The sequence below is a fragment of the Misgurnus anguillicaudatus genome, chromosome 18, assembly GCF_027580225.2.
Source record: "Misgurnus anguillicaudatus chromosome 18, ASM2758022v2, whole genome shotgun sequence".
Lineage (NCBI taxonomy): Eukaryota > Metazoa > Chordata > Actinopteri > Cypriniformes > Cobitidae > Misgurnus > Misgurnus anguillicaudatus.
In genome coordinates this window covers 2,311,115-2,333,467 of record NC_073354.2, presented here as the reverse complement: position 1 = coordinate 2,333,467, position 22,353 = coordinate 2,311,115, and the positions used below count along the sequence as shown (strand labels likewise).

Sequence of the window (22,353 nt, the reverse complement as noted above, 5' to 3'; positions counted from 1 at the left end):
CTTCAATGAATGAAATGTTTCAGCTAATCAATTTAATGGGGAAAAACCATATTTATGTATTGTGCTCGAAAAGATAAGGGTTGTTGTATTGTTTGTGATGCTAGCAGTTAACATTTGATAAGATTTGTGGAATATTGAAACCTGTTTATTTGTATTTGTCAATTAATGAGAACTGTGTAATGACAAAAAACAATGTTTGGGTTTTTCCTGTAACCCCCTGTTTTCTTCCTTTTATTTTTAAACCACCTGGAGAATGCGGGTACAGGGTCAGACTCACAGCCCAAATCCAAGAAAATCCAAGAGTGTTGTCGTTCAATGATTTATCCGTATTTATTGCAAATAAAATAAAATACAAAACATAGATACAAATTGTTTTAAATGTCCTTAAGTATGGTTTTATAGCGCTTGGAGTTCAGCTTTCTAATACAGAGCTCCGGTAGCGCAGATCCAGGTAAAGGTCAAAGACTTTATCTGCTGACACGCCTTCTCTTAATTATGCGCTACACAACTCATAGGGTAACGCCCTCTCCACCTGTAAAAGGTGCACTTCTCAAATGCAACAAAAATGACAACTAAATTTTAAAACCAAAAACATATTAAAATGTGGCTCCTACAAACTGTGTATTTGCCTTTCTGAAGTTTTTTCACCTCAATAAAGAGTGGAATCCAGTTAAAAAATCTCCTTGTATCTCCCTTTGTATAAGTAAAAACTGTCTAAAGTCTCACGGTCCCACCCCTGGCTAATGCGCCAAATGGTTTAGTCCATCTGGTGGAGCGCAAATTTCTCTGTGCAGTTGAATTGTCTTTCTCAAAGAAAGTTAAATCAGGCCACCAGAAAAAAAAAGGAAAGATAGGAGAAGAAAACGAGGGGAAACGATTTGTGACTGACTACTTTTCAAAGAAAGGTGAGCACTTAGAACACAAAATCTAAACTGCTAAACTGTTTGAACATCCCAGTGATTATTAATGCTAAATGAGACAACCCATTGAAAAGCAGAACATACACATTCAGATGATAATTTGATTTTAGGCTACATGCAATTTCAGGTGAAAGGCTAAATAAATAAACTGTATACTAATGGCGTTTGCATACAAAACTCTGTTATAATAGCCTAATGAATAGGCTATAATATCTAAAATTAGCAATAATAGGCTAATCAGTGTAGTGTAGCTTGGTAGTAGCCTACATATCATGTCAACATTATATTATAAACATCAGTGGGCATTTACTGGGGAATAAACTTCAGTATAAGCTATACACTTGATAGCATGTAAGCTAGCATTGGTTTCGTTTTGCCTTTTTTCTCCAAATAAAAATGAATAGTGACACAAGTTTTGTTTTCTTTTATTATAAATGTATGCCTTAAAGTAATAAAGCATAATAAAAATAAATGTTCTAAGTAATGTAGAAATGTAATGTGTTGTTTATTCAGCTAAATAAAATATGACTGAATCAAGTCTTGTTTGGTCTGTTCATGTAGTGATTAAAAAACTAAAATGGAAAAATGGGGGGGGGCATCACTGCCTATGCATAGGTCCCGCGACCTTGTGCTACGCCCCTGCAGATCACACCAGAAAATATTAATTTACTTGTTTAACAGGCTTCTGTCAGTTAAGACTAAGAGGTTGATCAATCGTTGCTAGAGAAGAACACAAGCAGGACAGGAGACAAATGTTTAGATGATAAAATAGAACAGAGTTTTATTGATGGACAGTTTCAGTTGCATATGTCTCAATGTTCAAACCTCGTCTAACCAGCATGAATTCAGCATGCCCTGTTATACTTAATAGCAACGTCCCACAAACCTTGAGCTTCCATAAACCTTCTCTTTATCTATCTCTGTTTATAGAGAGACAGGACAGCTCATGAAACCTCCCAAATGAAATCAATAAGACATATAAAATATAGAAATATAATGAAATGAAAAATGAATAAACATAATGAATAAATAAATGAATAGACAATAATGTAATGATAAAAATGATAATAATGAAATTGATAATAATAAAAATAACATTGAATAATCAAATAAACAATTATATGGATGATAATGATTATAAAATGTTTATGATGATTATGTAAATAAATGATTAGGAATAAACTAAAAAAACACAGTAATAAAAACATTCTGCACACGAGGATCTAAGATAGGATCATTCACTATTTTCTTACCATTGTCGCTTCGATTTATGGTTCGATTTACATAAAATGACATCCCTACCCAAACCCAGCTCTAACCCCAACACCAAGAGACAAGAGAAAAAATAGTATAAACCAATACTTAAAGTTACATACTAACGCAAACACCAAATCTAACCCTAAACCGAAGCGACAATGGTTTGATAATAGAAAAAAGCAGTTGAGTAACCAATCCGTGAGAATGCCAAAGAAAGGATACAAAGAAGGATTTAGGCTCCAACATTTTTTCTCTCACTGATGTATAAGTTTGAGATTACATACTGGTTTTGTTTGAGACAGCACAGATTTACCAAATTTACTAGTAAAATGCTAAGACTCTGAGACTGAAAATGTAAGGTATCTGATTGTAGAAATTTCTACATTTTCTATACATCCAAGTACCAGTACTTACTGATCTTTGATAACCTTGGCATCACCTGTGGTCTCATTCTGGCTATGGGCAAAACCACCATGGTGGTGGGCGGAGGGGTGACAGGAAGCAAGCTCTGTCTCTGGAACATCCAAAGGATTTCTCTTTGAGCGACGTACCAGACTAGACACGTCCCTTCTCACCTGTAAGGTAAAGAACCATCAGTAAGCATATGCATAGATACATAGATAAAGTGAGTCGTAGTATCTTTGTCTACATGTTTGGTGCACCTTTTGTCTTGACTTTTGTCTAGATGAGTCTCTGCTCTCTTTAGCTATTGTAACAGCAGGTCTCTTCACTGGGCAGTCCTGTAGTGACACTTTCACATTCTCACTGTAACGCTGGAAATCTTCTGGCTCTATATCTCTATCATGCCTGGAGAAAATCCACATCACACATTTCTGTAACTGACCACAGTGTTAAATTATTAATACAAATAACATTATTAAAATGACAAATTAAGGACCATTTATTAGGAGAGTGGGTTTTATTTGTCAATCAAATGTAGAAACGAGGGCAAATCTATCCTGAATTAATGCCATGTTTCCAAAACTGTTTGCAATTAATAGACATCCATGTGAGCAGAGGCTTTTGGTCATCTTTTTATCTAAAGATCAAAATGGTAAACAAGAAAAGACCACACTCCATTCTTTTGCTCATGTTTACCAAGGGTGCCAGTTTTATGTGCACTGTATATTACATAAACATATTTGTGTACACATACCAAAATGCCAGTACACAGCGCAACCATTTAAACACATTGTACTCGCTTTATTATGTTACACATTAGTGTGCAACAACAGCACATTATAGCCCTCATTTATGAAATGAACGTATGATAGAAAACTGAATGTTTGATTTTTTTCCATATAAAACCTTAATTTTGTGCCAAGTGACCCAGTGTTGTGTTGATTTTGATGTTTGTTTTGGCTGATGTTTCTGAACCTGCCACATCCCATTATAAGATTTCCAGTGGAGGAAGTCAGTTTTAGATAAAAAAAGCTCTTTTGTTTCAGCTGACCATAGAACCCACTCCTGTTTGAGGTTCCAGTAGTCTCTTCAGAATTTCACAACTTTTTTGTGATTTTTCTGATAAATATAACAGATTTTACAAATTTCCAGAAAATTGCGATAAAAATATGTTTTTCTTTTTTTTTTTTTTTTTAAAAAAAAGGAAAACATGCTTGCTTAAAATTAATTTTAAGTAGTTCTCAAGTAATTAAATAATTAAGTAAACAGACCCAGATAACATAAGAACAGGGAAACAAAGGAAAATACGACAAATAAATACAACTTCAAGATACAGACACATGGTTTGTTTTTTGATTAAAATAGAAAGCTGTCACGCAGTGGTTTTAAAAACTGGGTCACAGGATGATTCAAGAAAGAATGTTATTAAAATAATGAACCACTTCAGCCGCGTATACGTTTGATAAATGTTTGGTTTTAATTTGATCTTATGAATTAATCCTGATCCCAACAATGAGAGATGTGGGTCACTGTATCTTTTGTTGTATTGTCTTTAAAAAGTTTGAAAATGACTTATATTCACTATAGTTTTCTTAATGCACCATACTTTTCTTGGTATCATGACTGAATAATTTATCATATTCATTTTATATAAAACAATTCTAAGACCTTTTTAATTCTTGCCATTATTTTGCTATCAAATTATGCAGGATCACAAAATAATGTGACATTTTGATGTTTTTGCACTGTGTTTTGTGAGCGGGGAATTGCAAAAAACTGGAGGGACTGAGTAGTGACACTTAAAATGTGCTATTCTGTGTTATGCTGAAATTTAAAAGTTTCCAAATTCATTTTAGGATTCAATTTCAAGGCATCTCACTGGGTTTCAGAGCATTGCTTTTGTATGTAACTACATGTGAAATTGTAGATGTTTGTAGTATAAAGCGCTGTTGAATAGAGTATGTGTTACCTGCTAATGTATGCATAACTGATACAGCCAGTGAAATTCTGTATAGAGCTTGTTGGAGAGCCTCCATAGTAGAAGGTCTTTGCTGTGTTAGCTGTGTTATCAGACTCAAACGTGGAGGCCGACTTATTCTTCTCTTGCTTGTCTTTGTCATCAATGATTAGTTCATACCTATCAAGACAAAATAAGAATTGATTTGCTGTTGATTAGCAATGTACATACAGAACACATTCTCAGTTTCATTTGAAACATCTACATTAATTATTCAACAGTAGTAAGCAACTCACTTTTGATTGGTCACCGTGGCGACTAGAAAATGTGTTTTTCCATCATTGTAATTCTTCTTATGTGATCTGACTCTGGTTCCTTTGGACTGGAGCACAACAGCACCATTCTCCAGTGAGAGAGAAAACTCATTTGTCTAGAGGAGAGAGAGTGAGAGAGAGACAGAGAGAGAGAGAGAGAGAGAGAGAGATAGAGAGAGAGAGATAGAGACAGAGAGAGAGAGAGAGAGAATATAACATTGAGTATCAGGTGGAAATTTCCCAACCCATCCCTTACTGTTGTTTCCAGTTTCCATGCAAATTGATTAATTTGAGGGAACAAACTGTACCTCTTCTTTGTGGTGGAAGAGGAGTCCATTGGGCTGTAGTGTTCTGAAGTTTAGTCCTCCCTCAAAAGACTGGAATGGTGAGATTTTAGCTGTGGAGCCCAGGTATCCCTCACCTGTGAAATATGCCTTACGGGACATCTGCAAATAGAAAACCCCCACAGGATTTCTGTAAGTCCTATTCATAGCCGAATAGACAACATCTATTAGGTAACTACATTTTCAATCATTATTATTAAATTAAAAAATAAACAAAATATTAAAATTATTCATTTTAATCAAAAAGTGTCAATGCAAATGTCTGTTACTAAATTAGGAAAATAATTAGATCAATGACCCAAACGAGGCATAAGGATCTTATCTGGCATTATCTAGTCACTTTTGAAAAGAAAAATTTAAAATATGTACTTTTAAACCACAACTTCTCGTCTGACACCAGTCGTGTGATGTGCCAGCGCGACCTCACGTAGTGTGTCATGACGTCAAAAGGTCATGGATGACGTATGCGAAACTACCGCCCCAGTGTTTACAAGTGTGGAGAAAGAGGACCATTCAGACCGTGTATTTGTGTCAGTTTGTGTTTAAAATGGTCCGCAAATGTGCGTTTCATATACTGGTGCTGGTCATATAATTAGAATATCATCAAAAAGTTGATTTATTTCACTAATTCCATTCAAAAAGTGAAACTTGTATATTATATTCATTCATTACACACAGACTGATATCTTCCAAATGTTTATTTCTTTTAATTTTGAAGATTATAACTGAAAATCCCGAATTCAGTATCTCTGAAAGTTATAGAATATTGTGAAAAGGTTCAATATAGAAGATACCTGGTGCCAAACTCTAATCAGCCAATTAACTCAAAAGACCTGCAAAGATCTTTAAATTATCTCTCAGTCTAGTTCTGTAGGCTACGCAATCATGGGCAAAAGACGACCATTGACACAAAAAAGGTAATTGCGAAAGAGGCTGGCTGTTCACAGCTCTGTGTCCAAGCACATTAATAGAGAGGCGAAGGGAAGGAAAAGATGTGGTAGAAAAAAGTGTACAAGCAATAGAGACAACCGGACCCTAGAGAGGATTGTCAAACAAAACCCATTCAAAAATGTGGGGGAGATTCACAAGGAGTGGACTCTAGCTGGAGTGAACAGTCTACGCACAATGTATGAGTTTCAGCTGTCGCATTCCTTGTGTCAAGCCACTCTTGAACAACAGACAGCGTCAGAAGCGTATTGTTTCTGGACTGCTGCTGAGTGGTCCAAAGTTATGTTCTCTGATGAAAGTAAATTTTGCATTTCCTTTGGAAATCAGGGTCCCAGAGTCTGGAGGAAGAGAGGAGATGCACACAATCCACGTTGCTTGAGTGTAAAGTTTTCACAGTCATTGATGGTTTGGGATGCCATGTCATCTGCTGGTGTTGGTCCACTGTGTTTTCTGAGGTCAAGGTCAACGCAGCCTTATATCAGGAAGTTTTAGAGCTTTCATGCTTACAGCTGCTGATCAAATTTATGGAGAATGGGCAGATTTCATTTTCCAACAGGACTTTGCACCTGCACACAGTGCCAAATCTACCAGTACCTGGTTTAAGGAGCATGGTATCCCTGTTCTTATTTGGCCAGCAAACTCACCTGACCTTAACCCCATAGAAAATCTATGAGGTATTGTGAAGAGGAAGATGCGATATGCCAAACCCAACAATGCAGAAGAGCTGAAGGCCACTATCAGAGGGCTCTCATAACACCTGAGCAGTGCCACAGACTGATCGACTTCATGCCACGCCGCATTGCTGCAGTAATTCAGGCAAAAGGAGCCCCAACTAAGTATTGAGTGCTGTACATGCTCAAACTTTTCATTCATATTTTTCAGTTGGCCAGGATTTCTATGTGCTTTCTTTGTATTGGTCTTAAGTAATATTCAAATTTTCTAAGATACTGAATTTGGTATTTTACTTAGTTTTCTGTGTGTAATGAATGAATATAATATACAAGTTTCACTTCTGTATTAGTGTAAATGTAATTAGTGAAATAAATCAACCTTTTTTGTTGAAACTGCAATTTTAAACTGCATTGAAACTGAAATTGTTAGGGTCCAACAAAGTCTATTAAATGAAGAAAAATCCTGGAATGTTTTCCTCAAAAAACGTAATATCTTTTCAAATCAACAAAGTAAGACATTTTTCAAAATAAGCAGTGTTGTGTATCGGTATGCGTTTTTTTAATGTAGTTGTTGTATATAGTAAGATTGTTCAGAGCTCTTTTCGTTGCTCGCTATAGCTGCAGTTTTTGTGGTTGTATTACCGAGATGTTTGTTCATAACGCATTAAAACTTGTACCAAAGCTATAAGTATTTTCTAGCTGGGAGAAATATATGCATTCATGTGATCGCCCCCCTCAGTATTTCAGACGTCCCCTCATCAGCGCTCGGCTGGCACTGCGGGTCATGTGAATGATCATGTAATTAACCACATGAGCGGCGCATTTCCAGGTGTGTCGAATTTATCTTCATACGAAGGCATTTTTCTGAGTTTTATCGCAGATGAGGCATGCAAATATACTTTTACAGAGATCCTCATGAGAAACAGTTACTGTCTGAAATGTATGATACAAACTATAATAAATTAAACACTTTCAGCCTTTTAAAGTGGAGCGATGCCCCATTTAAGTGTCCCTGTCCTTTAATTCAATGAAATCATATTAAACACCAAACAAAATAGTTATATGCTATCAACAATTTATATAATACATAGGCCGTTTCTCAATATGCGACTTGTGAAACATCATTGGTTGCGGCCCAAGTACTGTTCCAAATCAAGTGACTTGTCCGGACTTCTGACAGTCAAGTTTCCCAGAATGCATTCGCGTCAAGGCAATGACACTTAAAGTTTGCACAATATTCAAAATATTACTTTTTCTGTGTCATAAAATGTAGTTTTAGGAGCTGTTTAGTCGAGAATATATATGAATAAACTTCAAATCTGTGGTCAGTTAATATAGTGCCTATATTAAAATTTCCTTTTAGATATGTGAGTTCCGTGGAATCAGCGGGGGGTCAGCGGCGTATACACCGACGAGGGCAGCCTCATCTCGGCAAGTCCGCTGGAAATTTGCCGCAATCTCAGTGCAGCTGCTCTGCCCTCCGGTGTCTAATCAAACATAAAATTTTCCCTTTGGATATACCTAACTGGCATTTTTTGTCTCATTAATTTATTTCTCTTTATTATTTATATGAAGTCTGTTATTTGTTATCCTTTTAACTGATGGTAAGTTAAGTTTTATAACTTAAATCACATATTTTTATATAATCTTAATACTTTAGTGATTAACTGTGCTTTACTTTAACTGGATGTTTTTCTTGTGTTTATTTCATGTTGTACAATCGTTTAGTAGTATTAAAATAAATGGTTTTATAATAAAATAAATGTGTTTTATATCATACTTCATTTTGTAATAAATACATTAAAGCTAATCAGCGTATTCACGTGTTGCCTTAACCACATTTTAGGGTTTTTGCATTTGATATATTTTGTTAAAAATACATTCAAATAAGAATAGCCTGCACGTATTGGTACGACTGAATGACAACCTCAAGTACTCTGCTGTTCCATCTGCAATATAACTGGACCCGTGTCCTCCCGTCCTCGGGAGTTCGTTCTTCCGAGTCTGAACTTGCAAGTCCGAACTACAAAGGACGCAAGTCCGAACTTGGCGTACTTGGTATTGAGAAACGGCCATAATGTATGCTGACAGATGTTACATACAAATGATTCCTCTGGGCATCCACTGCTGATGCCGATGGTTCCAGGCTCCTCAAGGAGGTTAAAATCCTTCTTCTGGAACTGGAAGCCCTTCACACAACCCTTCAACCCAATCAGAGATGACAGCTCTGGCCTGTGGGACATTCAAACATGGGTAATTACATTTATACATTTGGCAGACGCTTTTATCCAAAGTATACTGTACATTTTTATCAGTATGTGTGTTCCCTGAGTTTGAACCCATGACCTTTTGTACTGCTAATGTAATGCTCTACCAATGAGCATATTACAAATAGCAAAGTATTGCTTTGGTATTAAACCTTCCTCTCATACTTATGAAGTATATAAAATCTTACACATTTATCACAAAGGTTCTCACCTTGGAAACTTAATGTGTGAGGGAGCTCCTCCAATGTAGATATCAGAGAATGGTAAAGTTTTTTTCTCATTTTCTATGGACTTTACATGACTCCTGTCTACTAGCAGAATGATCTTCTTAGAATGATGATAAATCACAGAGACCTGAAAAAAGACAACTTGTTAAAACCTGCAATGCGTCCCACTAGAACATTTGTGTTATTTGATGAAGACAACATTTTAGGGGTGGTTTAAAGAGCCACACAGATCCAAAATCTAAACTGACCTGTATTGCAGTGTGTCATGTAGCTGTCCATAAATGTAAACAATGTGCAAAGTAGTTGAACCAAAAAGTGCACGATTAATATAGTTATTGGCTCCTAAATTAGGGAGTTGACTCTGAATCGCTGAAACGAGTCGTCATATGGATTGAATCTCCTGCCTGACTTTATCCACGTCACACTTACATCGGCTGAATCCGAAATCGCATACTTACTGTGTAGGTACTGAATTTCACTGAGTACCCACTTAACGTGCGCTAAGACAGTACGCGCGTTCACGTTAAGTATGGGCAGCATCCGCCATGTTGACGTTATCATGTGACCTATGACGTAGTAGACTTGTTCGAGTTCATGCGGAACCACAAGAACCGACAGGAGATTGACATCACAATACCGCGAGAGTGACTCGAAATCAGACTTCTCCATATGATTTCGGGAATCGCTCTCACGGTACTTTGATGTCATCCACCTACAGCGGTGCATGAACTCGAACAAACCTAATAACAGACATGAAAACGTATGCGTGTGTATGAGGTACAGGTGCACTAACACCTGATTGCATCAGTAACTTCACAACTCTACTACGGTCTCTGTCAGTGTAACAGATATATTACACATTAGTTTGTAGTGGACAAAAATAAGTAAAACAAGCACAACCCGCTAGCTGTTGGCTTATTTGAAAAACGCAGAGCTTCCATTGGAAACAATTGAAAACATGCGCCGGCCGCGGGCGTACAAGTTTTGGTGTACACAACCCCTTATTTTCATGAATCAGCTGAGCACTTTGTGTTATATCCTGGCCGGTCTGTGCGTGAAGTCAGGATGCTGAGGAACAGCTCTGTGTAATGTATCAAAATCATCCGATTGGTTGGTCTCCGGTCGATTGCTTTGCTTTCCCGTGGCATCATGGGAAAGCTGGGATAGAAGTGTCCATCCGATGCACACTTCAGAATCTGGGCCGACTCAGTAGGGCATCCGGGGATTTCTCGCCTACTGATTTTAATGATACTGAGGATTTGGACATACTACTCTGTTCACGTGCTGTTTCCCCTACTACATTTTCAGTAAGTAGGCGGTTTCGGACGATACTTAAGTACACGTGCCTCTGAATCTTGAGAGAAATAGTCCAAAATCCCAGTAATTCTCGCCTACCCATTTACGTATACTGAGGTTTCGGACATACTATTCGTTCGCATACTGCTTTTTGCCTACTATATAGTATGGCAGTATGCGATTTCGGATTCAGCCTCTATTTTGCGTAATAATCTCCGCCTACAGCATTGCCTGCGGGAGAAACAAAAACTATGACCTGCCCACAGCTAGTTAGGGTGTAAACATCATATCATGTGTTTTCAGTTTGTGTTGATTAATAATTAATGATGAATGATGTCATTGTTTAAACTCTTAATATACTGTCAGAGAGTCACGTTAGCAAGCGGCTTTGCTTGCTTTGCACTTATGGTTTTGCTATGCCCCGGTAAACTTACATAAATGCTTAAAAGATTGTAAAATTTAGTTTCTATCGTCGTTTTTATTGCTTTGATTTATGATGAATGATGTCGTTGTTTAAACTCTTAATATACTGTCAGAGAGTCACGTTAGCAAGCGGCTAGCGAATGTGCACTTACAGTTTTGCTATGACCCAGTTAGCTTACATTTATGCTTAAAAGAGTGTAAAATGTTAGTTTCTATCTTCGTTTTTATTGCTTGGATTAATGATGAATGATGTCATTGTTTAAACTCTTAATATACTGTCATAGAGTCACGTTAGCAAGTGGCTAGGGCATGTGCACTTACGGTATTGCTTGGGTTTAATGATGAATGATGTGTATTGATGTCGATAATGTCTTCTCAGTAAATCATGTTGCACTATTGTTGGTCTGTGCCACTGATCTGTGGTCTGTACGGAGACTCTGTCAGTTGACCAATCAGAGCAGAGTAGGCTACTGAAAGGTGGGGTTTAGGCAGATTGAGTCGTTGAACGGCTTCACACGAATCGTTTGGGGATCTCTGAGAAATGGGTTAATTTAAAAATTTTATTTTGAGAAAATTAGTGTTTTTGACCTTGCATGCATTTAAACCTGTTGTCCGGGCTTATAAACAGTGATAGGACGCTTAAAATTGGCATCTTACTGGCTCTTTAAAGACTTGATCTAAAGATAAACATTACCTCATGATATCTGGCATCATTGATCTGGAGTTTGGCTATGTCACTCTCCATGATGACAGGGCCGTTGGTAAAGCCAAAGTCGTATATGAGGCGGAGAAATCCATTTTTCAACTCCAACACAAAGAAATTAGCCTGCGGAAGTCCATCATAAATTCAACCATACACCCACAGTTAAATAGTTGCAAAGTAAATCATTTTCAGGACAAGATTTAGTAAAGCAACACTAAAGAGTTTTTGCTCTTTGCTCCCTCTACAGGTTGGAAGCGGAATTGTCCATTACAACTGTTGTAAATAATTACAGTCGAACTACAGGACCGCGACCCAACGGTTGGAAACTTCTTTAGTGTTTCGAGTGGATGAACGACTGAAACTTTTTTGGAAATGTTATTTTAAGGTAAAAAAAAACTCTTTGGTGTTGCTTTAAGAACATTATATTTACCTCCTTAACCATGAGGAATAGTATGCCATTGTTGGAAACAGTTCGCACTTCTATATCAAATCGAGTGACAACTCCAATTTTGCCTCTTCCCTCAATGTTAGTGACTAAAGCGAAACCAGTGCCATCAAACAAATAACTTGTCACACGACTCTGAGAGAAAGCCAGCTTATGTCTGAAAACGAGAATGTAATGTATTAACAGACCATATAATGCAACGTTTTACATCACTCATGCACAACATCAGCTTCTTTGAGAAACAAAATATTATGAAACTGGTTATGAAAAAGTTACAAAACATGTGTAAAAAAGATCAGGACAGAAACAGAACACAGATATTTTATGGCACTTTACACAACTAGCATACAGGTTGTTTACCTATTTATGATTAAAGCAATTAGTATAAAAACCTTAAATATTTTTGGCAACTGTAAGATATGAAACACATACTTTTCTTTACATAAGATTTTCTCACGATTTGCGTATGAATGGCACGCAGTGTGAAACGTTGTGCAATACTTATGTCAGATTCCCATTTTGCATGCATATGATATGCCAGTCCTTCTTGTTTACTTAATACGGCACATCTTTTCGTATGTTTTATGTACTGGTTTCTCTTTTTTCAGTTTTTTTTTAAACATTGTCGCTTGGGTTTGAGGTTAGATTTGGGATTTGCTTTAGGATGGCATTTATATAGGTTTCTCCATGTTTTTGTCTATTTTTATACCATGGTTGCTTGGAGTTGGGGTTGGACTTAAGGGTTTGGGTTAGGATGTTATTTTATGTAACAAAAAGTTGTTTAAACCCCAAACCCAAGTGACAATGGTAAAAAAGGGACCAATACATAAAACGACCCAAAAAGATGCGCATATGTATTGGCGTATGTATCGCATGACTTTTCACACTGTGTGCTATTTATACGCAAATCCTGAGCTGGATTTTATATACACTGAAAAAATACTTGATTCAATTAGGTTTTCTTAAAATGAAATTAACATTAATTAAAATAAATTGTATTTTAAGAAAACTTGTTGAACTGGTGTACTTAATAAATTACGTAGTTCCAACATTTTTTTTTTTTTTAGAAAAATCATTTCAAGAAAACTTAATTCAATTATGTGCAACTGGAGATTTTTTTAGTATAGCATGAAAAGCATGTGCTACGTCTGAAACTTTTTTTTAATGTATCCAACAAATAAACAACATCATAATTTAGACATAATCTGTTACATGTATAGTCAACTGACTCAATAATTTTAATGCCCACTGTAATGATATTGTACTCAAATTATAGTGTCAAGCTAAACCATTTAAACCTGTTATCCTGTTATTAAAAAAAAGGAAAATTATCAAACAAATACCCTTAAGATGAAACATTTCCTGAAAGATAATGACCCTCTTTCAGGCCCTATTATGTACACTTTTAATGAAACTTTGTGCTATAGAAAGGGTAACCATAATCTGTATACAATTTAGTTGTAAAGCACAATATGGAAGCAATGAAGCATTTATTTACCTGGAACAAGGCACCGATGTTGCAACATTCATTTTGTGAAGTTCTTTAAAGTTGTACAAACTGATGACATCACTGTTCAAATTTTCTAATTCAATGCATCCAACAAAAGGAGCCAAAGTCAAAGCTGGAGGAAGCTGAAAATACATGAAGTCTTCATTATTTTTATCATTAAGTGGAATAGAAATGCAAGAAGTGCTAATGCGTTATCAATGAAAAAAATCAACATGCTTCACAATTTTGCAAAGAAAACCTGCTTAGACATAGGAGCTTTTTTGACCTATAGGGCTTATTCGCAAACACCGGAAGTCGCTAGCCGCGGCCATCTTGTTGACATGACATTTGTTCTGCCCCTAGCCGCACGTAGATTTGAGTCGAGGGGAGCAGTAGCCTAATGGCTTAATCTCGTCTGTATTAAGAGAAGATGAGCGTGATTATTGTGGAACAATATCAAATAGACCCAATAGCCTTAAGTAAAGATCCGTCCTTATTGCCAGCCGTAACTTATCTGGATATTTATAACTATATCGTTCATACAGTATCCGCATACATCATACAAGCACTGAAGGGCCGTTCACATTATAACTATAACGATAACTATATCATCGTCCACATCACCAAACAATACGTTTATGCTAATTCGCTCACGGCACTCGCGCAAATCACTTGCCTTTAATATTGCTTGTAATAAAAACTTTTGCAGATGTCCTCAACACGCTGCGTTTCGAGTTACTCTAAACAGTGAATCTAATAGTTTGTGTAATCTCTTACCTTTTGGCATAACAGTTAGTTAATGTAATAGATTAAAAAGCATTACTTAGTCAATTTTCACAGCAACTGGAGGTAATCTAATGTTATAGAGCTCAGCAATGAGCTTCACTGTCATTTTAAGTGGCCGTGCACTTGAAGTTCAAATAGATTTTAATGCTATCAATGGTTTATCCTTCATCAGGTGGGAAAATCGCTCAGAAAGTGATCCCAATGATGTCGTTCATTGTATCTGTATCGTTATAGTTTTGGTGTGAGCTCCACTATTCTGTTTAATTTAAAACGATTTTCAAAACTATGTGAACGGCCCTTAATTCCCTACCTAGTATCAATGCCAGACCTATTATTATGTTCGTTATTAATACTAATTTAATAACAGTCTCAATTTATGGCAGCTTATTTGAAAGAGCAGTTTCAGCCACTGCTTACAGCTAACCATATGTGATCACATTATGGGGACAGACTTTGCTGTGAGCATATATCCCTAACGTTACCTGTGGTAAAATGATGGGGACAGACTTTGCTGTTCAACTCCTCGGTCTCCTTTCATGTTTTCTGACAGTCGGTATCGCATAAAAAGTAATTCCGGGGTTCTTTTTGCTGTTGTTAGAACACCACACACCATCGCGCGGTTTTAAAAAAATTACACCGATAATACCATGCATAATACCCACGCTGCCTCGCTTGTCAATTGACAGACTGACAGTTTTATGTCAACAATATGGCCGCCGCGAACATTGATGACGTAGATCGAATAAGCCCTATAGAATACTGAGATATTATCCTAAAAGAAGAAGCACCTTCACATCAGGAGGCACTCCTCCCACGACAAAGATTGTGTCTTTGGGGTCAAGGTCAAACAGGGAGTCTATCCCATCGGACTCTCCTTTCTGGATAAACTTCTGCTCTGCTGTGGCGTCCTGACTTGGAACTGTAAGGAACACTTTACCATGACGACCCAACCTACCAGACAATTAAGAAAGGAGTAAATCCAATATGCAGAGTAAAATGTGCCAAAGAACAGGAAGCCACATTGTTTTTGTGAGTGAAAAGATTATTTTCAGATACAATGACAATCCAGGATGTTTTACAGGATGTTTGTGCAACAGCAGTTTGAACTTTAATGCAACCCTAGGCTCTCAAGTCCTTTTGGGCTGATCCATAAGTATGTCTTTGCAGGATTTTTTTAGTATGGTTGTGCTATCTATCAGAGTGCATTAACTATTGTTAACAAGATTTTAATAAAGTATTAGTAATTGTTGAAATCAACATTAACAAAGATTAATAAATGCTGTATAAGTGCAGTTCATTATTAGTTCATGTTAACTAATGTAGCTAACTAATGTTAACTACTGAACCTTATTGTAAAGTGTTACCGTATGGTTTTAATGTGAGCGTCAACACCATGTACTATGCAATTAAATAATCATGTGTCTACCTCTCCACTTTAACAAGATTGAAGACAGGAGGCCACTGGCTGACTGGTTTTGAGCTGAGGGGAATCTCAACATCCTCTCCTCCCAGGTTGTACACGTACACTAGATTATCATTCTTTATGGCCAGTCCCATGTAGTCCTTCTGTCCCTACACACACACACACACACACAACCCACACAAACACGTTAACATCCTGTCATCCTGTTTACATAGAAGGTTTGTTTGGGCTATATACTGTAAACTAAATGCTTACATTTCGGCAGCTTCTGCTTAGTTGTTGCCATAGCTAACAACTGTTTTCATGTTCATAACATATGTGCACCATGTTTCAAATTAATTTAATACATGTGTGATAAGAGACCTACAGGGGATGTCGAGGAATTCTTTAATTGCCATAATTCAAAAGATTAGAAGAATAAGTTAGCAAACACAAAGAGAAAGAGATGAAAGAAAACTAAATAAATAGAGAAAATTGTGGTGCACAGGAATGTCATATGGTCCCTTTGAAGTGTTCTTTCAATTTTGAAAGTACCAGAGACAGATTGCACAACAAGTTTATTGTTCACAGTAAACAACACCTCTCCCCTCATTGTTGTGTCTCTTCTCTTTTTCTTCTGTTCTTCTTTTCCTCTTCATCTAACATTCAATTGCTTTAATCTATCTGTTTAATTGTTTATTTGAGTGTCTGTCAAGGCTGCAAAAATTTGAAATCTCATGGAACATAAATAGTAAACAAAACAACGTATAACATCTATTATTCTTACTGTCTGCGTTCCATTGTGAAGTTATAAGGTTATCTGAAGGTTAAAGCTCCTTTAATTGGTACATGAAGGTACAAAACTTGTCATTGGGGCAGTACCTTTTCAAAAAGGACACATTTGTTCCTAAAAGGTACATACTGGTACCTCAAAGTACTAAATGGTTCATAAAAGGACCTTTTAAAAAGGTACAACTTTTGTACAGCTTTTTTTCTGAGAGAGTATATGCTTTTTCATTCATTTTTTACACATTTACAGTTGAATATTTCCCCCACTTACTTGCTTGTCTCCCAGGTAGAGTAAAAACCGGTCCTCAATGGGGTCTTTGTCAGGGTCTACTCTAATGTAGAAACTGATAGATGTGACGGTCTTCAGCTCATCTACATTGGTCGGGGAATGAACCTCCACAGCAGACTGTCCATTAAACTTCATGGACACTTGCACCTGCAGTCATACAAAGGAGATATTTCTGCACTGTACTTGTTTTGTAATATAGTACAAATCTTAATTTATATTTTTGTCATGTTTTCCACTAGAAAAATACACAAAGTATCACAAGAGAGACCCTCTCACAATATTTGAGATTTCATGTATATACGCCACATTAAAGTCAAAACACATTTATGGTTTCAATGGCAGCAAGAGCAGAAACCCGAGTGAAGGGTTTTGTCTTCTCAAATTCTGGTTTCACATTTCATATCTTTTATTTTGAAAGTTCATTGTCTTGGTTGAGGGTAAGCCCTATTGTATTGCCTTGTCTTTGTCTTGCTTTGTATTGTTCATCTGTTTGGTGAGTTCTGTCCTGTTTTCATGCATCTAGTTTAGTGTTTTGTTATGTTTATATTATATGTTAGATAAACTGCACTTGGGTTCTCAACTCGCTCGCCTCTCATCTGACATTTATTACACCGAAGATAACCCACACATAATGGCATTGACAAAGCAACCCTATAAACAATTATCTGAGTTCAAACATTGTTAAAAACCTTTGAGATAATGTTAGTGCACATGTAAACAAAATATAAAACACGGTACTAGTAGTTTGTTGGATATTTTTATGCAAAAATCTTAGATATTGTGCCTTTACTACATTTAAGAGAATTTGCAAATTTAGCTTAAGTAGATGTATAAGAATATACATTTTTGCAGTGTGAAAACAAACTTTTGGCAGCACATGAAGAATTTAAAAGTTGAAAAGTTTTTTTTTAAGTTTGTGTAGGCTGCTGGCCTGTATTTCTCAAAGACAAAATACACAAATGACTAAAAGCCACAAACATTTTGATACTATGGGAATCTCTGAGTTCATAGTATGTCTGTCTTGAAAAGTTTTTACATTTCTTTAAACACTCAATATCAAAAATCTATTATGAGACTATCACTTAATGCTGTGCCGATTTGTCAGCCAGGCAAGAATTTTAGTATCCGTACATTAATTTTACACAGTAATGTTAGCTTAGTGTAATTGTTGATACGCTTTAGCTATGATTTGATTGGTAATTTACTGGTTAATTATTAAGCTTGTTATCAGAAATAATCTACTCTAGAAGACTATGTTGTTATTGATTCTATGTGGAAGTCTATTGGAAGTTACGTTTTGTCCACAAAAGCCGTTTGTTTATGTTGTTACCACCAGAAATTTCTATAGAAAATAAGTGAGTTGTGTTTTAACAGGCTTAGGCAACATGATCTTTTTTTTAATGGCTATGATTTACCTTCTTGGCAATGCTGCGTGCCTGAGCGATAAGTTCTCGGATTTTCATGATGTTTGTGGAGACATTATTTACAGGTTTTTTCTCTTCAACCAGATGCAGCTTATTGAGTAGTTCTGGCACAACCTCTGTAAGATCATCCACTAAACACACAGATACACAATGAAGAAGAGATCAGTAACACTCTTTATAATCCTGCAGATTCACATATGAGACCAACAAACAATACATGAAAGAATAATGGATAGAACTTAATGTGTGTCATTAACTTTATAAAATAACTTGTACAGCCAAATGAAAGCAACAATACAAAACTAAAGGAAACTCGGAACACTATATTTCAATCTTCTTCTGCATGTTCAAATAAGACCTACTGTATACATATACTATAAGCAAGTGAGATGTGACACAATGGGAATCCAGTGATTATTTACACTTTTTTCTTACCCATATAATCTCAGCTGTGTTGACATTCTCCAAGCCTTAATACGTACATAATACGTATGCACATGTAATTTGCATGCACAATATTAAAATGCAACTTTTCTCTATTTTGTATAAGTGTGTGGAGCCACCATACCCGCCTCTCCAGCAGACCGAACGGTGCTTTCCAATGCTGTGGGAGAATACAAGTCATTCTTCTCATTGTTGTTCCACTCTTCTACTTTCTGTAAAATAGGCGTCACCATCTCCAATACTTCAGCGGAGCGATTCAGAGTTCCCTCGGCCACTTCCTGAGTAAACTGCAGGCGCTTTGGAGTACGATCTGAAACAAATATTAACATAATTATTACCACAACTGGAAAATAAACACAACTGGCTGGGATTCCACTACGGTCAATAACAGTAGTATCATTAAATGTCATTAAACTTCAGCAAATGGATTTAACATGGATTCAAACATGGGCATGAGTTCAGTCCAGAATTGAATCCAGGCATTGCAAATGATCATGCAGAGACAGTTTGTTCATTCCTACCTTTCTGAATTGCGCTGATGTCATGAATAATCCTAGCCAGTTTTTTAGAAGAGCTTTCCATCATCTCATTGGTCTCTTCAATGTATTTCTTATTGTCAAGGACTGTGGATTCAACATCTGCAAAATAAAATAAATACACATTCTGCATAAAAATTTGGTAATCCTTAAATTTCAAAACAAAAGCACTTTATAAAAAATGTATACGTCCAAAAAGCAGGACAAACAATAAAAAAATACAACTCTATCCTTCACCTAGCTGTTCAGACCGTAAGGATGAAGCCTCTTTGAACACATTGTCACTCTGAGGGCGCATGAAGTCTAGTTGATATTTTAATACATTGATAGCCTGCGGGAAACATCAGGGATCACAAGAGGCAATTACAATGAATGTAATGCACAGAGATACCCAAAACACTAACAAAAATGTCAATACATTGCATTTTAGGCATTATTCCATGGAATATTATTTTGTACAAGTACTGTGATAATTCAATGCTATTATTTGAAGTCCACTGGAATACCAGGAAACATAAATATGTTAATCTTAAAGAAACATGGTTTTAGCCTGAGCATACAAGTATCCTGTCATCACCACTTTCTGAAGGCAATTGTGAATTTTTGATGCAATGCTTGTATTAAATCATAGCAGGAACAACATTTTTAAAAAGAGGCTATAATTATTTTTGGCTGTATGGTTCAATAAAGAACATCTTCCATCTGCAGAACCTGTTCCACAAAAGGTTCTTTGTAGTGGAAAATGGTTCTTTAGACCATAAAAAGCCAAAAACTAATACTTAAAGGAATATTTGACCAAAAAGATCTTTGGGGAACCAAAATGTTTCTTCTATGGCAGAGATTCAAGATTATAGCACCTTTATTTTTAAGTGTGTAAGTCAATGATAGCCTTGCTACAGAAAACAACACTAATGAAAGCATGGAGTATCTTCTCTTACATCATGAGTCCTGCTGGAAATGTTGAGAGTGGTCAGGCTAGTGATGTTGGCATCATCAATGTGTTTGACAATATTGTCGTACACATTGAAGGCGCTCAAAGCTTTCTGCACATGTCCATTTGCGTCACTTCCTTTCAGATTACTAAAGAGATTAAAGACACATCATGTATTAGATTATTTGTCGGACAGCATTTAAGCGAAAAGGAATTTGATTCAGCTCAAAGTGTCTTTGGTCTCTCTGGTTTGACCAGTGTCCCTTGTCCCTGGTCTAAGTGTTAAATGCTGCAAAGATTAGTCTATTTGAAAAGTGTTTGTAGTTTAAAGTGCCCATATTATGAAAAACTCACTTTTTCTGGGTTTTGGGGTGTTATTTTGTGTCTCTGATGCTTCCACACGCATACAAACTTGGAAAAAAAATCCATCCATGCTGTTTTGAGTGAGATTGTCCTCTGCCTTGAGTCTCAGATTGCACAAGTTCAAACTCAGCTCCGTTGTGACGTAACTAGCAGCTTTGTCACATTCCGTTTGAATTTTCCTGCCCACCACCCCACTCACAGGTCTCCACCCACCAGGTAGCTACAGATCAGTCATTTCGCTGATATCCTCTATTCTGTTATCATGTCTCACGGAAATAATAGCGCTATTTGGATATTATAGATTATACTCCCGCCTACTTTTAAAAACAAAGTTTAAACGCGTGTTTATTTAAACCTAAAATGTGATCTCATATACAGTGTGTTACGACGCAAATAGTCCTCAGATTGTAGGCGATAAGACGTTCATGCAAAATCTGATGTAAACAACAGACTATATATCTATATTTCACGGATTATACGCATTTGTGGACAAAAATGGTCATTTGATGAACTCTATTAGACTGTTTTCATGGGTTATTCACACATCTGAAACAGACTGGATTCGATTCACGATCGTTATATCACAACAAAAGGTAAGAAGTCACGTTATATTTTGCATGTTGTCATCTTCTGTCACAAAATACTACATTTATGATGCCATCTGTATCTCAAAACAGAGATCATACATTGATGCTAATCCTGTAAATTATACCTTTTAAATGTTTATGTTAATATTATTTTTGTAGACAGTAGGCTATATAGATATTTTTTGCAGGCTAGATAGTTTGCAGCGTGGTTTCGAAAGTTAAAATAAAATATTTAACGGCTTTATTTTACAATTCTACATGAACTAAGTAATAGTGCTTTGCCAAACTAAAAGTGTTTTGCCAAACTAACCGAGACCGGGCCTTACCGCCCCGGCTTTTCTGACGAGGCTAACGTACCCCCGTGTCTCTTATAACTTTATGGTCTGGACCTCCCGCTAGCTTCTAGCAATTACCACGCAGCCCACAAGCAGTATACATCCCCCGCCGGGTCTTAATTTCTGTAATTTGCGAAAATAATGCGTTTGAAATTGTTTTATAACGGGAATATGTTAGCATTGTCCAGGGAAAACAAGTGTTGAAACTGCTACATCACAATTGACTCTGGAATCATTGTGTGTCATGAGTTTCTTCTCCTGTTGTGTACTTATTAGTGATACTTTTCTGCTTGATTTGTCTGTTGGCAACATAAACCGTTAATAATAATATATAAAATAATAACACAGTATGGTCTGTACTGCTCACGATATCCCTGGGCACGCGCACATGACGTTAGTAGTGGGGCGTGGCCAAAAAAGCAGTAGCTCATAAATATGTAATGACTAGCTCAAAACAGCACAATCTGAAATGCACTGAAACAGAGGCTACTAGAGATGGGTAACAATCTTTTCCTACAAGCTATTTTGAGCAAACAACTTTTAAAACATGCTTTATGGAACTCATACACCTATTTAACTTGTGGAAAAGCAGTCATAAGATGGGCACTTTAATAGTTGAGCTTTGTAACTTTTCTGTAACTTTCTTTTAAACAGCATCATTATACATGAGGTTAAAAAAGTGATAAAAACCTAATAGACCCCTCTAAGTAGGTTAAAATCAAATGACTAACAGTACTGTAACTGTAAATTTACCCAACAGCCCAAATTATACATCATTACTACCATTATTATAAAGCTTTACAA

At 36.4% G+C, this 22,353-nt stretch overlaps 1 protein-coding gene across 1 annotated transcript in view; it reads right to left on the bottom strand.

Moving 5' to 3' along the window:
• Positions 1-22,353, bottom strand: part of lama4 (laminin, alpha 4) — a 79,250-nt gene that overhangs the window by 24,352 nt on the left and 32,545 nt on the right. Inside the window, exons 16-33 of the mRNA XM_073855510.1 lie at positions 20,272-20,413; positions 19,571-19,664; positions 19,319-19,435; positions 18,922-19,107; positions 18,345-18,484; positions 16,912-17,076; positions 15,876-16,021; positions 15,238-15,400; positions 13,673-13,806; positions 12,160-12,331; positions 11,721-11,852; positions 9,292-9,434; positions 8,916-9,045; positions 5,159-5,296; positions 4,833-4,966; positions 4,549-4,716; positions 2,840-2,984; positions 2,592-2,752 (exon numbers count right to left, since the gene is read on the bottom strand). Of these exons, the coding sequence (XP_073711611.1) occupies positions 2,592-2,752; positions 2,840-2,984; positions 4,549-4,716; positions 4,833-4,966; positions 5,159-5,296; positions 8,916-9,045; positions 9,292-9,434; positions 11,721-11,852; positions 12,160-12,331; positions 13,673-13,806; positions 15,238-15,400; positions 15,876-16,021; positions 16,912-17,076; positions 18,345-18,484; positions 18,922-19,107; positions 19,319-19,435; positions 19,571-19,664; positions 20,272-20,413 (2,610 nt within the window). The remainder of the gene's footprint in view (positions 1-2,591; positions 2,753-2,839; positions 2,985-4,548; positions 4,717-4,832; positions 4,967-5,158; positions 5,297-8,915; positions 9,046-9,291; positions 9,435-11,720; positions 11,853-12,159; positions 12,332-13,672; positions 13,807-15,237; positions 15,401-15,875; positions 16,022-16,911; positions 17,077-18,344; positions 18,485-18,921; positions 19,108-19,318; positions 19,436-19,570; positions 19,665-20,271; positions 20,414-22,353) is intronic.